The sequence below is a fragment of the Myotis brandtii genome, unplaced genomic scaffold (genome assembly GCF_000412655.1).
Source record: "Myotis brandtii unplaced genomic scaffold, ASM41265v1 scaffold352, whole genome shotgun sequence".
Taxonomy (NCBI): Eukaryota; Metazoa; Chordata; class Mammalia; order Chiroptera; family Vespertilionidae; genus Myotis; species Myotis brandtii.
The window spans coordinates 981,872-994,887 of NW_005363542.1; the positions used below are offsets into that span (position 1 = coordinate 981,872).

Genomic DNA, 13,016 nt, shown 5'->3' on the forward strand with positions numbered 1-13,016 from the left:
GTAATTACATGAAAAAGGGTGACATGGTAAAGAGGCACCATTTTTTTTTATAGCTTCAATGTCTACTTGTGAACTCCCAGAAAGGACGGCAGAGTACAGGAACCCCTTTGGTCCTCTCCGCTTGGCAAAGTGATGCTCTCTCCGCCCCATAGCCCTGTGCTGATTGATCACACCACCAATCCAGCCAGACTCCACGAGGCCAGACTTGTGCAAGTCACTGATGCACTCACTCCACGACGCAGGCTCTGCAAGAGCCCAGCGTGCTGAAGAGCAGCAAACGAACGCTACGCTGTTCCTGCTAGCCTCATTGGCCTCCAAAGCTCACTAACTTAATTCCCTTAAAACTTGTAAAACGATTATGCTTAAAATAAAGTAAGAACTTAGGTAACAGAACTCCCAAAAGGGGTTCTCTCATAAAACCTGTCTTTTAATTTGAGCCCCATTATTTGAAATTCCTAAGTATATTTCCTCACTTCTAAGTAGCTATATAGTAAAACACATGATCTATTTATTAACTTTAGGAAAACATCACTACAAAATATAGATTGGTACTGAGACTTACAGGATTCCAAACCATTAAAATATGAAAAAAAGCACTTTGAAGTTAAGAAAAGATGGTAATTTTAACAAGATTTGGACGGTTATGTTTAGGAAATGCACATATACTAAGAAAATTAAGTACAATTATCAAAATCTGTTATACTCAATAGAACTACAACTGACCCTTGAACAATGTGGGGGTTGGGGAACCAACCCCAGTATGATTGGAAAACCACATATAATATTTGACTCTCCTCAAATTTGACTCTACCAGTTGTCCCTTAGTATTTGTGGGGGATTGGTTCCAGGATACCCTTGTCGCCTATGGATACTAAAATCCATGGATGTTCAAGTACCTTATGTACAAAGGTACAGATCAATGCATACAGTCAGCCCTCTGCATTCTCAGACTCCCAATCACAGATCAAAAACAGCATAGGCATTTACTGGGAAAAAAATCTGCATAGAAGCGGACCTGCACAGTTCAAACCCAAGTTGTTCAAGGGTCAATTATATTTTTAAAAGCTTTGAAAAGAATCCTATTATACAAAACTTGGTGTGCTAACATGCCCTTATCCAATTTAAAGCCACCTGGAGATTAGGTCTGATTAGTTTCCTTTAAGTAACAAAATTACACTCTCTGTGACATTTTGTTGATAGGGATATGATGTGTTTTAATTAATGAATAAATTCACACCATGAATGGTCAGGTTCAATGCCTGTCATGACCACCAGGATCACGGGACTGCATGAGATTCTAAAGTAACTTAGGTTCTTTCTGGACCTTATTTTCCTCTTTAATTAAACATGAATAAAACATCCTTATATCTAAGTGTACATGGCAGGGCTTTAATACTCATCCGGAATCATACAGATGTAAACTGTTGGTATTATTCTCTATCTATATATATAAAAGCCTAAGCGACCATTACAATGGAACGACCAGTCGCTATGACACGCACTGACCACCAGGGGGCAGGCGCTCAACGCAGGTGCTGCCCCTTGGTGGTCAGTGTGCTTCCACAGTGGGAGGGCTGCTCAGCCAGAAGCTGGGCTAAGGCTGGCGAGCCTAGCAATAGTGGTGGAAGCCTCTCCCGCCTCTGCTGCAGCACTAAGGAGCAAGCAGCAAGTGGTAAGGAGAGAGCAGTGAGTGGTTAGGAGCGAGCAGTGAGTGGTTAGGAGCGCTGAGTGCCCAGCGCCAAGCACAGCTCTGGCTCCTCCCCGGCTGCCTGTCGCTTCGAGCACTGCTACATCCCTCTAGGGGTCCCAGATTGCAAGAGGGAGCAGTCCAGGCTGAGGGACCCCCAACTGGTGCACGAATCCGTGCACTGGGCCTCTAGTTTTCTTATTAAACGAGGAAGCATAAAGTCCACAAGGAGAGAAAACACAGGTAAGCACTTAAATTTTACAGCCATTTAGAGAAAACTAAGTCAGAAATAGTGAAACAAAGAAAACACTATGGATTCACATTCCAGAAGACCCATCTGATCTGACCACACCAGAAAAAAAGCAATTAAGCAGGTATTTTGATCTCCCTAAAGCTCCTAGTGGACAATGTCCACTTGGAAATAAGGAAAACACAGCACAATGGTATCTTCGTTCATCATAAGCACTTTCTAGGCAACACATTCTGAAGTCTCCAGTAAACCCAGGATTCCTCGGGTGGTATTCAACTGACTGGCTACCAGCTGAAAAGAGGAGTAACTCAAGCTTTAAACAAATTTCCTACTGACTTAATTAAACAGGAGCATAGCAAAGAGATGTGTCATCCATTTCTACTCTCCTATTTGACCCCATGTAAAGCTCTCAGTTATGTGAATGCTGAGTTATGAGTGAGCATTTGCAAGGTGTCAACGTTATAAAAGTTAAATCTGGGGTGAGGACTCAATTGTTTGGTGCTTTTCTCAACAGAGAATGTCAAAGCTACTCAAACCCAATTTTTAATTTACTGTGGAAAACAACACAATAAATCAGAGCCATGAAACTAAAAGAAACATATGCTTAAAAATAACAAAACTGTATTGATAGCTGGACATCAATACTGCGAATACAGCAAAATGTGCATTGCACAGTCTAAATGATGGACAAATGGGTGCTGAGTATAGAATGGTTTCAACTTTTCTGCATGTTGGGAAATTTTCATAGTTAAGTGCTAGGGAAAATAATTCAAAATTGTAATAATAATAATAATAAAACAGACATCAGGCCCTACTGGGAAAAAAAACCTCAGCCTGGAAGCAAACAGGTCCTTAGCCTTAACTCAGGAACTCAGAGTTTAAAACTGGAAAGGGCCTTGGGAATCCTCCGGGGCGGATAAATACATGGTTTTATGGCTTTGTGAAAAACTAGAAAATAGGAGCAATATCATAGCATTTTCAAAACACGAAAAACTCATTTTTGCCTCTACACTTCTGGTTTTACTGTTGGTGATGGCAGATAATAGATTTTTGTTATGTCAGGACTTACTAGTAGCAGTCAAATCTAATCATCCTTGATATCTAATCAATTGCCATATCTTCTACTTTTGATATATAAGTTCTTTATCGCTGTCAGTAAAAGTGCCCCTACCTGTGATGGCTCCTCATAGTAATTTTCCATCCACTGACCTCACTCTACTCATTGGCAATAAATTCTCATCTGTCTTTGCTGGGTTTGGAGTTGAGTCTGATCTCTCTCCCCTGCTGCAATAGTACTGAAAAGTCTTCCTTACTATTTTAACAAGTGTCAGAATAATTTTTTCTTTACTCATACCCTTACACAGGTACAGAGCACTTGGCAGCTAATCACAATGCTTGCTGAAAAGAACAGCTTGCTCCCCTAATGTAGATTAAAGGAGGCTCCAAGTACTGAGATTTGTAATTGCTCATAAGCATTAAGACATTGGAAACAAAACACACACACACATACACACACACTCACCTGCCCTGCTCAGTGCTGGTCTCTTTTAACCTCAATAGTCCATGATTTCATTTCAATTTAATTTTAAAATGACACCACAGGGAGAAAGACTATGACACTAAATTTTCTTGAGGATGATGACTATGCCATATTATGGACCCAGCCTGGGACCAATGCCTGACACATGGTAAGAATGCAATGATTTCACTAGTTGAGTGAGAGAACTAAAATCAGATGATTGATGCTTATTACCAGACAGAAAACAGCATAAATCAATGGGGAAAATATCAATCCTCTGTTCAAAGTAGACAGAAAACTATAAAGGCATTTGATTTTTAATTTCTACCAAACATCAAGAATCAAAGATATCTCCCTTTAAAAATAATCTGTCCTATCTTCTCAAAGTCTTCCATCAAATCGAGAAGGAAACACTTCCAAACTCATTTTAGGAAGCCAGCCTTACCCATACAAGGACAGCCCAAGAACAGAAAATTACAGGCCAACATTTCTGATTCACAGAGATTCAAAACTCAACAAAACACTAGCTAACCAAATTCAGCAATATATTACAAGGATCATACACCATTATTAAGTGGAATTTATCCCAAGGATTCAAGGATGGTTCAATCCAATCAGTGTGACATACCACAGTGATGAAGGATAAAAATCATATAATCATCTTGATAGATGCAGAAAAAGCATTTGACAGAATTCAACACCCATTAATGATAAAAATGCTAATAAAGTTAAGTATTGAGCAAATTTACTCAATATGATAAAGGCCATATATGACAAGCCCACAGCTAACATCATACTCAGTGGTGAAAAGATGAAAGCTTTTCCCCTAGGATCAGGAACAAGACAGGATGCCCAACTCTCCCTGTTATTCAGCATAATACTGGAAGTCCTAGCCAGAGCAACCAGGCAAGAGAAAGAAATGAAAAGCATCCCACAGATATGCAGATATAAAAACTGTTATTACTTGCAGATTAAATGATATCATATGTCATAACCCTAAACTGTTAGCAATAAAAAATTCAGTAAAATTGCAGGGCACAAAATCAATATACAAAAGTCAAATGTGTTTCTATACACTAATAATGAACTACCAGAAAGAGAAATTAAGAAAAAGAAGCCTATTTACAATTACATCAAAAAGAATAATATCGATGAATGAATTTAACCAAGGAGGAAAGACCAGTACATGAAAACTATAAGACACAAATAAATGGGTAGATAGTCCATGCTCTATACTGAAATAATATTAAAATGTCCGTACAACCCAAAATGATTTATAGGAGTGAAGCAAAAGTATATTCACAGTTGTTAGTACACAAAACACATAATTTAATTCCTGTATTATTATTTATTAATTATTGTATTATTTTCCATAAGAACAACTGTATATCTACTTTTACCCACCCTGTATAGATTTCACGCCATTCCAATCAAAATTCCAATAACATTTTTCTCAGAAATAAAATGAACAATCCAAAAATTTATATAGAAACACAAAAGACCCCAAATAGCCAAAGCAATCTTAAGGAAGAAGAACAAAGCTGGAGGCATCATGCTTCTTGATTTCCCATTATACACAAAACTATAGTAATCAAAACAGTACTGTACTGGCAGAAAGACAGGCACATAGATCAATGTAACAGAATAGAGAGCCCAGAAATAAACCCACACATATGGGGTTTATTAATTTACAACAAAGAAGCCAAGAATATGTTATGGGGAAAATCAGTCTCTTCAATAAGTGGTGTTGGGAAAACTGAACAGCCACATGCAAAAGAATGAAACTGGACCACTATCTTACACCATATACAAAGATTAACTCAAAATAGATCAAAGACTTCACCATAAGACCCAAAACCATACAATTCCTAGAAGAAAATATAGGCAGTAAGGTAAGCTCCTTGACATCAGACTTGAAGATGAGTTTTTTTGGATTTGACACCAAAGGAAAGGCAACAACAGCAAAAACAAACAAGTGGGACTACATCAAACTAAAAAGCTTCTGCACAAAAAGAAACCATCAAAAACTGAAAATGCAATCTGCCAAATGGAAGAAAATATTTGCAAATCATATATCTCATAAGGGGTTAATATCCAAAAGATAAAAGGACACATAATTCAACAGGAAAAAGGCAATCTGATTTTTAAAGTGAGCAGAGGATCTAGACATTTTCTCCAAAGAAGACATAATGACGGCCAACAGGTATTTGGAAAGGTGCTCAACATCACTAACCATCAGGAAAATGCAAATCCAAACCACAATGAGATATGATCTCACACCTGTTAGAATGGCTATTACCAAAAAGACAAGAGATAACGAGTGTGGATGAGGATGTGGAAAAAGGGAACCTTTGTGTACTGTTGGTGGGATGTAAATTGATGCAAGCCCACTTTGAAAAACAGTATGGAGATTCCTCAAAAAATAAAAATAGAACTATCATATGACCCAGCAATTCCACTTCTAAGTATTTAGCCAAAGGAAAGGCAAACATTCACTCAAAAAGATATCTGCACCCCCATGTTCATTGCAGCATTATTTACAATAGCCATGTCATCAATGGATAAATGGATAAAGATTTACATATACATACATACACACATACATAATACATACATACAGGCAGTCCTCGGGTTATGTCGGACTCGATGTACGTCATTTCGTGGTTATTTTACCATCTCCCATTTATTTATAAAAAAAAAAAAAGTTCTGTCATTTAGACATAGTATCTATGTGCTTTATGTTTTTTATTATTTATTTACCACAAGTAAAGGTCAGGAATTGTTGTCTTTCTTTTAAATTTTTTTACTGTTTCACTTCATTACTGCTGTGTATGTGCTCCATGTGAGTGACGTAGGTGCTTTATGTAGGTGGGTTCCAATTTACGGAGAAAATTGCGTTATGTCGCCGTAGGAACTGATCACTGAGGTAACCCGAGGACCTACTATACATGCATATGTATATATCTATATAAAATGGAATGTTATTCAACCATAAAAAATAAGGAAATCCTGCCACTTGCAACAACATGGATGGGCCTTGAATGCATTATGTTAAGTGAAATAAGTCAGACAGAGAAAGACAAATGTGTATCATCTCATTTATGGAACTAAAATGGAAAAAAACAAAAAAACAGAACTCATACAGAAAACAGATTGGTGGCTGAGGGGAAAGAGAGGGATCTGGGGACAGGGGGAAATGGGTGAAGGTAGTCAAAGGTATAAACTTCCAGTTATAAAATCACTAAATCTGGGGATATATTACATAGCATGGTGACTATAGTTAATAACCTTGTACTTCATAGTTGAATAATGCTAAGAGTAAATCTTAAAAGAGTAAATCATAACTTGTAATCCCTACTTCCCCAATGTAATCTTTGTCTTACCCTATAAACAGCTGGCTTATGGGGGGCTGGAGAGCAGATTTTTGTGGATGGCTTGCTGCTCTCCCATTCTGCTGGCAGTATTGGAATAAATGCTCATATATGATTTAAAAAAAAACTCATCACAAGAAAAAATACTTTGTAACTCTGTATGTTATGGATGTTCAGTGTTAACTAGATTTATTGTGGTGATTATTTCACAATATATGCATATATTGAATCATTACATTGTACGCCTGAAACTGTTATATATCAATTATATTTCAATAAAAAATTACCTTCAATAATATATTTTTATAAAACAATTCTAGTATCAGTTTTAAATTACTAATTGGTATTGTTGTAATGATAATGAGCTAACACTTTGTGGTAAGGCAATCTCAGAAATGATGTCTACATAGAACTATGTAGCTGGGGAAGAAACACAGAATAAACACAACCCCTCAGACTGGTTAAATCCTCTGCCTGAAGCATCACTAGTCGTGGAAGGAAACTGATGCATTTTCCTGTGAAAAAGGATAGCCCAGGAGATACACTGTAGAGGGGATGACTTCATTATACCGGTAAATTTGAAAAATGGAGGAGAGCTTAGCCACCTACTTGAAAATAGGAAAATCAATAATTTCTGCAGGTTACCAGAGACCTTAGAGAAATATGTTCTACAACTTTGGACTCAGGTGCTATAGAGAGCTCTGTTAAATGAGACACCCCACCTCCCCATTTCGTTTGTATCCTTACACAACAAGAAGTGGAGAACTTGGAGGTTCTTCAGTTGGAAAAGTCAAACAGGAAGTTCTCAGAAAGGAGCTCTGCTAAGAGGTGTAGGAGGAGTGGGTGTGTTAGAGGAGGTAAGAAGGGAAAAAGAAACGCCAGGAGATTTATGAGCTTTGGAGCAAGAGAGAAATAGTGGTTTCTCTGTCATCTCCACTGCACAGGCAAGTAATGCGATTTATTGGTAATTGCTATTTAGTGTCAATGACTAGGGAATGGAACTGGCAACCTCTTGGTTCCTGGGTCGACGCTCAACTGCTGAGCCACACCAGCCAGGCAAAATTTCACAATTTTGAAGTCAATGACACACAAATAACTTATGTAATGTACATTTAATAGAACCTCTTAAGCTTTTTCTTTTTTGTACCTATGTACAGGGTACTTTTATGAGAAAGGTACTAAAATAATTTGTAGAGTTATAGCTACAACCTAAGTAAAATTATGCTATAATTATTATTCTTTCTGTACAAGCAAATAAATTTATCACAGATAAAAACCTGAATGTGCTGCTTTCATATACAGGGAACTGCACATTCTCTGGCATTCTCTACTGCTGAAAGTTTCAGGTATCCACTTGTATATCTATGTCCAAATGACCATCAATAGGAGAAAGGTGGACAAACAGGTCAAGAAGAAGAAAAGTCAAAATGGGCTCCTAGCCAACTAGAAATTGAACTGACTTCTAGGTCCCTGAAGGACAGGGACCACCAGGGTGGTATTTAAACTTGTGGAGAGAGAAAGGAAGTAGCTGCTGGGAAGGGTCTCTGGGTCAGACTGATGCTTCGAATGGGCTCACTCTGAGCAGATCTAACAGGCTAAGTCAGGAATTTCAAAGCCAAACTAGAACGCAAGTTTTGGGAAAGATTTTAGCTCTTTGGATGTTGTCTGTAACTGCAGTGCTTGTAAACCTAGCATGTAGCCCTTAATCAAGCAGCTAACTTTTCAGCCATAATTGGAAGCTTTTAGAACAGTGGTTCTCAACCTTGGCTGCACATTAGAATCACCTGGGAATCTTTTTAAAATCCTGATTTCTAGGCCTCATCATTAGTAACGAAGAAACAGAATTTCCAGAGGATGAGGCCCAGAAATCAGAATTTTAAAAAGATTCCCAGGTGATTCTAATGTGCAGCCAAGGTTGAGAACCACTGCTCTAGAAAGATAAGCAAACCACTTCTGATTCAGGCCCTGACTCAGTGCCATCTCTCTTATCCCTGAGCAATCTTCCTACCAATGCTATCCTTTCTCAAGTACCTTCTAGAACAGTGGTCAGCAAACTGCGGCTCGCGAGCCACATGCGGCTCTTTGGCCCCTTGAGTGTGGCTCTTCCACAAAATACCACGTGTGGGCGCGCACGTACAGTGCGATAGAAACTTTTGGCCCATGCGCAGAAGTCGGCATTTTGTGGAAGAGCCACACTCAAGGGGCCAAAGAGCCGCATGTGGCTCTCGAGCCGCAGTTTGCCGACCACTCTTCTAGAACAAAGAGAAGATAATTCCTCCTCCCAGTACATCCTGTAGCAAGGGGCAATTTTCATGGTAGCAGCCTTTAATCATAGCCCCAGTTCCAACTTGTCTTTGTCTTTCTCCCCTTCCCTATTTCAGCCATTTTTGGTCATTCGAGATATATTTTGCAGGAAGATCAACTACAATTCAAGGTCTGAGGAAGTGGTACAGTACAACATCTGACAGAGGGAGATGGCAAGACAATGTTAATGGTTAACCGTGGGTACAGATGGATGTACCACAATTTCATACATTGTAAGGAGGTAGTTTGCTGTTGTGGGCTACAGAGTCAGGTTGCTTGGGTTCAAATACAGGTTCTGCTAAGGTGGCATGACTCTGGGCAAGTTACTTAACCATTCCATGCCTCTGTATCCTCATCTATAAAATGGAATTGTTAGTGCTCACCTTAGAGCGATTTTCAACTAGTATGCCGCAAGATTTTTTAAAACATGCAATAGCTGACTATTTAGTCAGAGACACTGACCTTCTTTTCCCTTAGATTGTCAAATTTATTTTATTTTATTTTTTTTAATACATTTTATTGATTTTTTTTTTTACAGAGAGGAAGGGAGAGGGATAGAGAGTTAGAAACATCGATGAGAGAGAAACATTGATCAGCTGCCTCCTGCACACCCCCAACTGGGAATGTGCCTGCAACCAAGGTACATGCCTTTGACTGGGATCGAATCTGGGACCCCCCAGTTCGCAGGCTGATGCTCTATCCACTGAGCCAAACCGGTTAAGGCTAGATTGTCAAATTTAAATGACACTAGCCAACACAACAACAGCCATCCAGTGTGAATGAATCAAAGTTATATCTATTTTCTTTGCCAGATTAGCAAAAAATATATTTCTGTTGTGCTGCAGAATTTTAATAATTAGTTCATGTGAGCCATGAGATGAAAAAGGTTGAAAATAGCTGCCTTAGAGGGTTGTTGTGAGAATCAAATGATATGACACAAACTTGGAAAGAATGCAAGCCCTAAACAGCAAGTACTAACTGTTAGCTGTTATTAGTACTATGTATACATTTTAAAAGAATGAGGAACTTTTATATGCACTGACTTGGAATAAAATCGATGACACCCTGTTTTAAGAAAATGCTGCTGAATAACATGCGTAGTATGGATCTGTTTGGGGGAAAAAGAAGAAATGATACATATTTAAAGGTGCATCCAAAGAAGCTTAAAAGGCACACACACAAAATGCTGAATCACCATTGCCCCTGGGGGATGAGGGAGGGCTTACATTTACATACAGGTCTTTGCTTGAATTAACATGTACTATTTTTAAAACGAAGCATTTTACAATGGCCTTTCTTAACCTTCAAATCGAACCTCTCTCAAGTCCTGTCTTAGAAATAAGGAAACAGAAGCCCAACTAGGAAGAGGCAGAGCCCTTGAAGTACAATCTCTCCTACATGCTCATTTCAGATTCCCTTATCCTCTTTACAGCCCTAGGCACACCGTGTGCGGCCATAGGATCCAAACCTTCTGAAACTGGTGGACAGTCTGTCCTGCTTTCCGTTCTGTCCTGCTTCTCTGGGGTACTCCTTTTCTTGTGCCCAAGTGGCTTCCACATTTCGTGTTTTAGCAGCTTCCTTCCCACCTCTCATAACTTTCTCACCATTTGCCTGCTTGCCTTTCTCCACCCCCACCCCACAGATGCCCTTGCCCTGGAAAGCCCAATGGAGTGCCATCCCAGCCCCACACTTTCCGGTTTGGGGCAGGCACAAGGGCCCACCTACACAATTGCAGGGAGGAGTATGCCTTCAAGCTGCTTTTGTCTTGCAAAGGGCCCAAATGAGCTTTTAAACAATGCTTTCTCATTGCAGCCAAGAAACAGTGGTGTGTTTGGCAGGCACTTTTCCCTCCTCTACGTCTCTCCTTACATAGGTGTTTATTTTTGCTTTGGCTTTCTCCTGGAAGTTACAGAGCTATTTTGTGCGTCCCCACCCCCAACTTTCTCTTCCATGCTGACCCTGCAGTGGTTCTCAACCTTCCTCATGCCGCGACCCTTTAATACAGTTCCTCATGTGGTGGTGACCCCCAACCATAAAATTATTTTCGTTGCTACTTCATAACTGTAATTTTGCTACTGTTATGAATCGTAATGTAAATATCTGATATGCAGGATGTATTTTCATTGTTACAAATTGAGCATAATTAAAGCATAGTGATTCATCACAAAAACAATATGTAATTATATATGTGTTTTCCGATGGTCTTAGGCGACCCCTAAAGGGGTCGCGACCCACAGGTTGAGAACCGCTGTAATGTGTTAATTTTTTGTTTTAGCATCCATCAGTTTCACTTCGGATTCCTCACTCTCACACCGTAGCCGTCTATCCCCATTTATACCCATTTTCTATTTCAGCCCATGGAGAAACGGTTATATGTGGAAAGTGGGTGGTGGGAGGGGGTGGTGGAGGGAGGATTCCAGATTCTAAGCAGAGCATCTTCCAGGCCACCTCTCGCACCGGAACCGGAGTGCCGGGAACCCAGCCCGCCCGGGGTATCCGGGCCACCAGAACAGGGTCAGCATCAGAGCGCTCAGGCTTCGGGAGAGCTGATTGGCTCATCGGGGACCAATCAGCGGGCGAAGCTGTGCACGGGCGAGGGAGGGCCCAGATTACAGAGCGGACCCGGTTAAAGCTGAAGGGGCAGGTGTGCCAAGGCGCCAGGATTTCACGTGCAATTTCTGCAACCACCAGGTCACCATTAACCCCACGACTCAGTGCTCTTAAATTCCGCCCCCGGAGTTTTGCGGTTCCATAACGCTAAACGGGGAGAAACAGTACGTACTTCTCCCACCATTCATAAAATGGTCATTAATACAGTCAATGAGGGAGCAGCCGAAGAGGGGGGCAGAGGCCATTAAAACCCTCCCGCCCTCCTTGCCCTGTTCCACTCCAGGGCGTCAACAAAACTCAACCGGTTCTTGAAATAGCAAATCACGCAAACGCTCGTTTAATCGCCAAAGCTGATGACCAAAATGCTGTCATTAAACACCTGGAACAAGTTTCCCCCTCCCGAAGGGCTTGGGGGAATTGTACTGGCATGTAACGAACGCGCTGGGTTTTACTACCTGCTAACCCAGAAGCGAATAAGCTATGAGGCTGAAGTCAGGAACCGGAGACCTTCCGAAACGTGCAACCTCGGAAGCAAACGCGGCCGCCTCCCGGGCTCAGACACCACCCCCACCCCCACCCCTGGCGCCGGGACCGCTCCTCCAGGCTCTACCCCACACACTTCACCTGGAGGCACAAAGATCTGGGGTGGAGAACACAGATACCCGATTTCCCTGCTGTGTTTCAAACTTCAGTAGAACTGTTCTACGCATTCCCAAGTGCCACAGCCCCCGAAATCACAGATCCGCCCAACCTTCGCTTTCCCACGGTCCAGCGCTTCACCTACCCATCTACCACCCATACCCGGGCTGGAGACGCCGCGTCCTTGGGGATGGGGGAAGGGGGCGTGGAGAAGACAGGAAGGGTCAGGTACCCGCCTAGGTACCCGGCGAGGCCTGACGCCGGCAGCCAGAAAACCCTGGGGGCTGAGGAACAAGAAGAGAGGAGGTTCGGAACCGTGCGGGGAAGGGCCGTGAGGAGAGCGGGGGACCCGCCGGTGTCGCGGCACTCACTCTGCGTATCCAGTAGCCCAGGGCAGCCGCCGGGTCTCCTTGAGGATGAGGATGGGGCGGGCGATGTGGTCGGCGCTGCACTCCACCTCGTCCTGAGACAGCCCCAGGAACTCCGGCCGCCCGTACGGGAAGCGCAGGGGCAGGTCCGAGCCTCCGCAGCCTCCGCCGCTGTGCTCGGAGCCCGAGCTGCCAGCCATGATGCCGCCCATGAAATTGGCCACAGCAGATTTCACTCGAGTGAGCATATTACTCCGGCGCCCGGCAG

At 41.6% G+C, this 13,016-nt stretch overlaps 1 protein-coding gene across 1 annotated transcript in view; it reads right to left on the reverse strand.

Annotated features, from left to right (window-relative positions):
- PPM1H (protein phosphatase, Mg2+/Mn2+ dependent, 1H) overlaps positions 1-13,010 on the reverse strand; it is a 241,360-nt gene extending 228,350 nt beyond the window's left edge. The window contains exon 1 of the mRNA XM_005871690.2: positions 12,752-13,010. Coding sequence (XP_005871752.1) covers positions 12,752-12,996 — 245 coding nt within the window. The 5' untranslated portion in view covers positions 12,997-13,010. The remainder of the gene's footprint in view (positions 1-12,751) is intronic.
- Between the last annotated feature and the right edge of the window lie 6 nt (positions 13,011-13,016).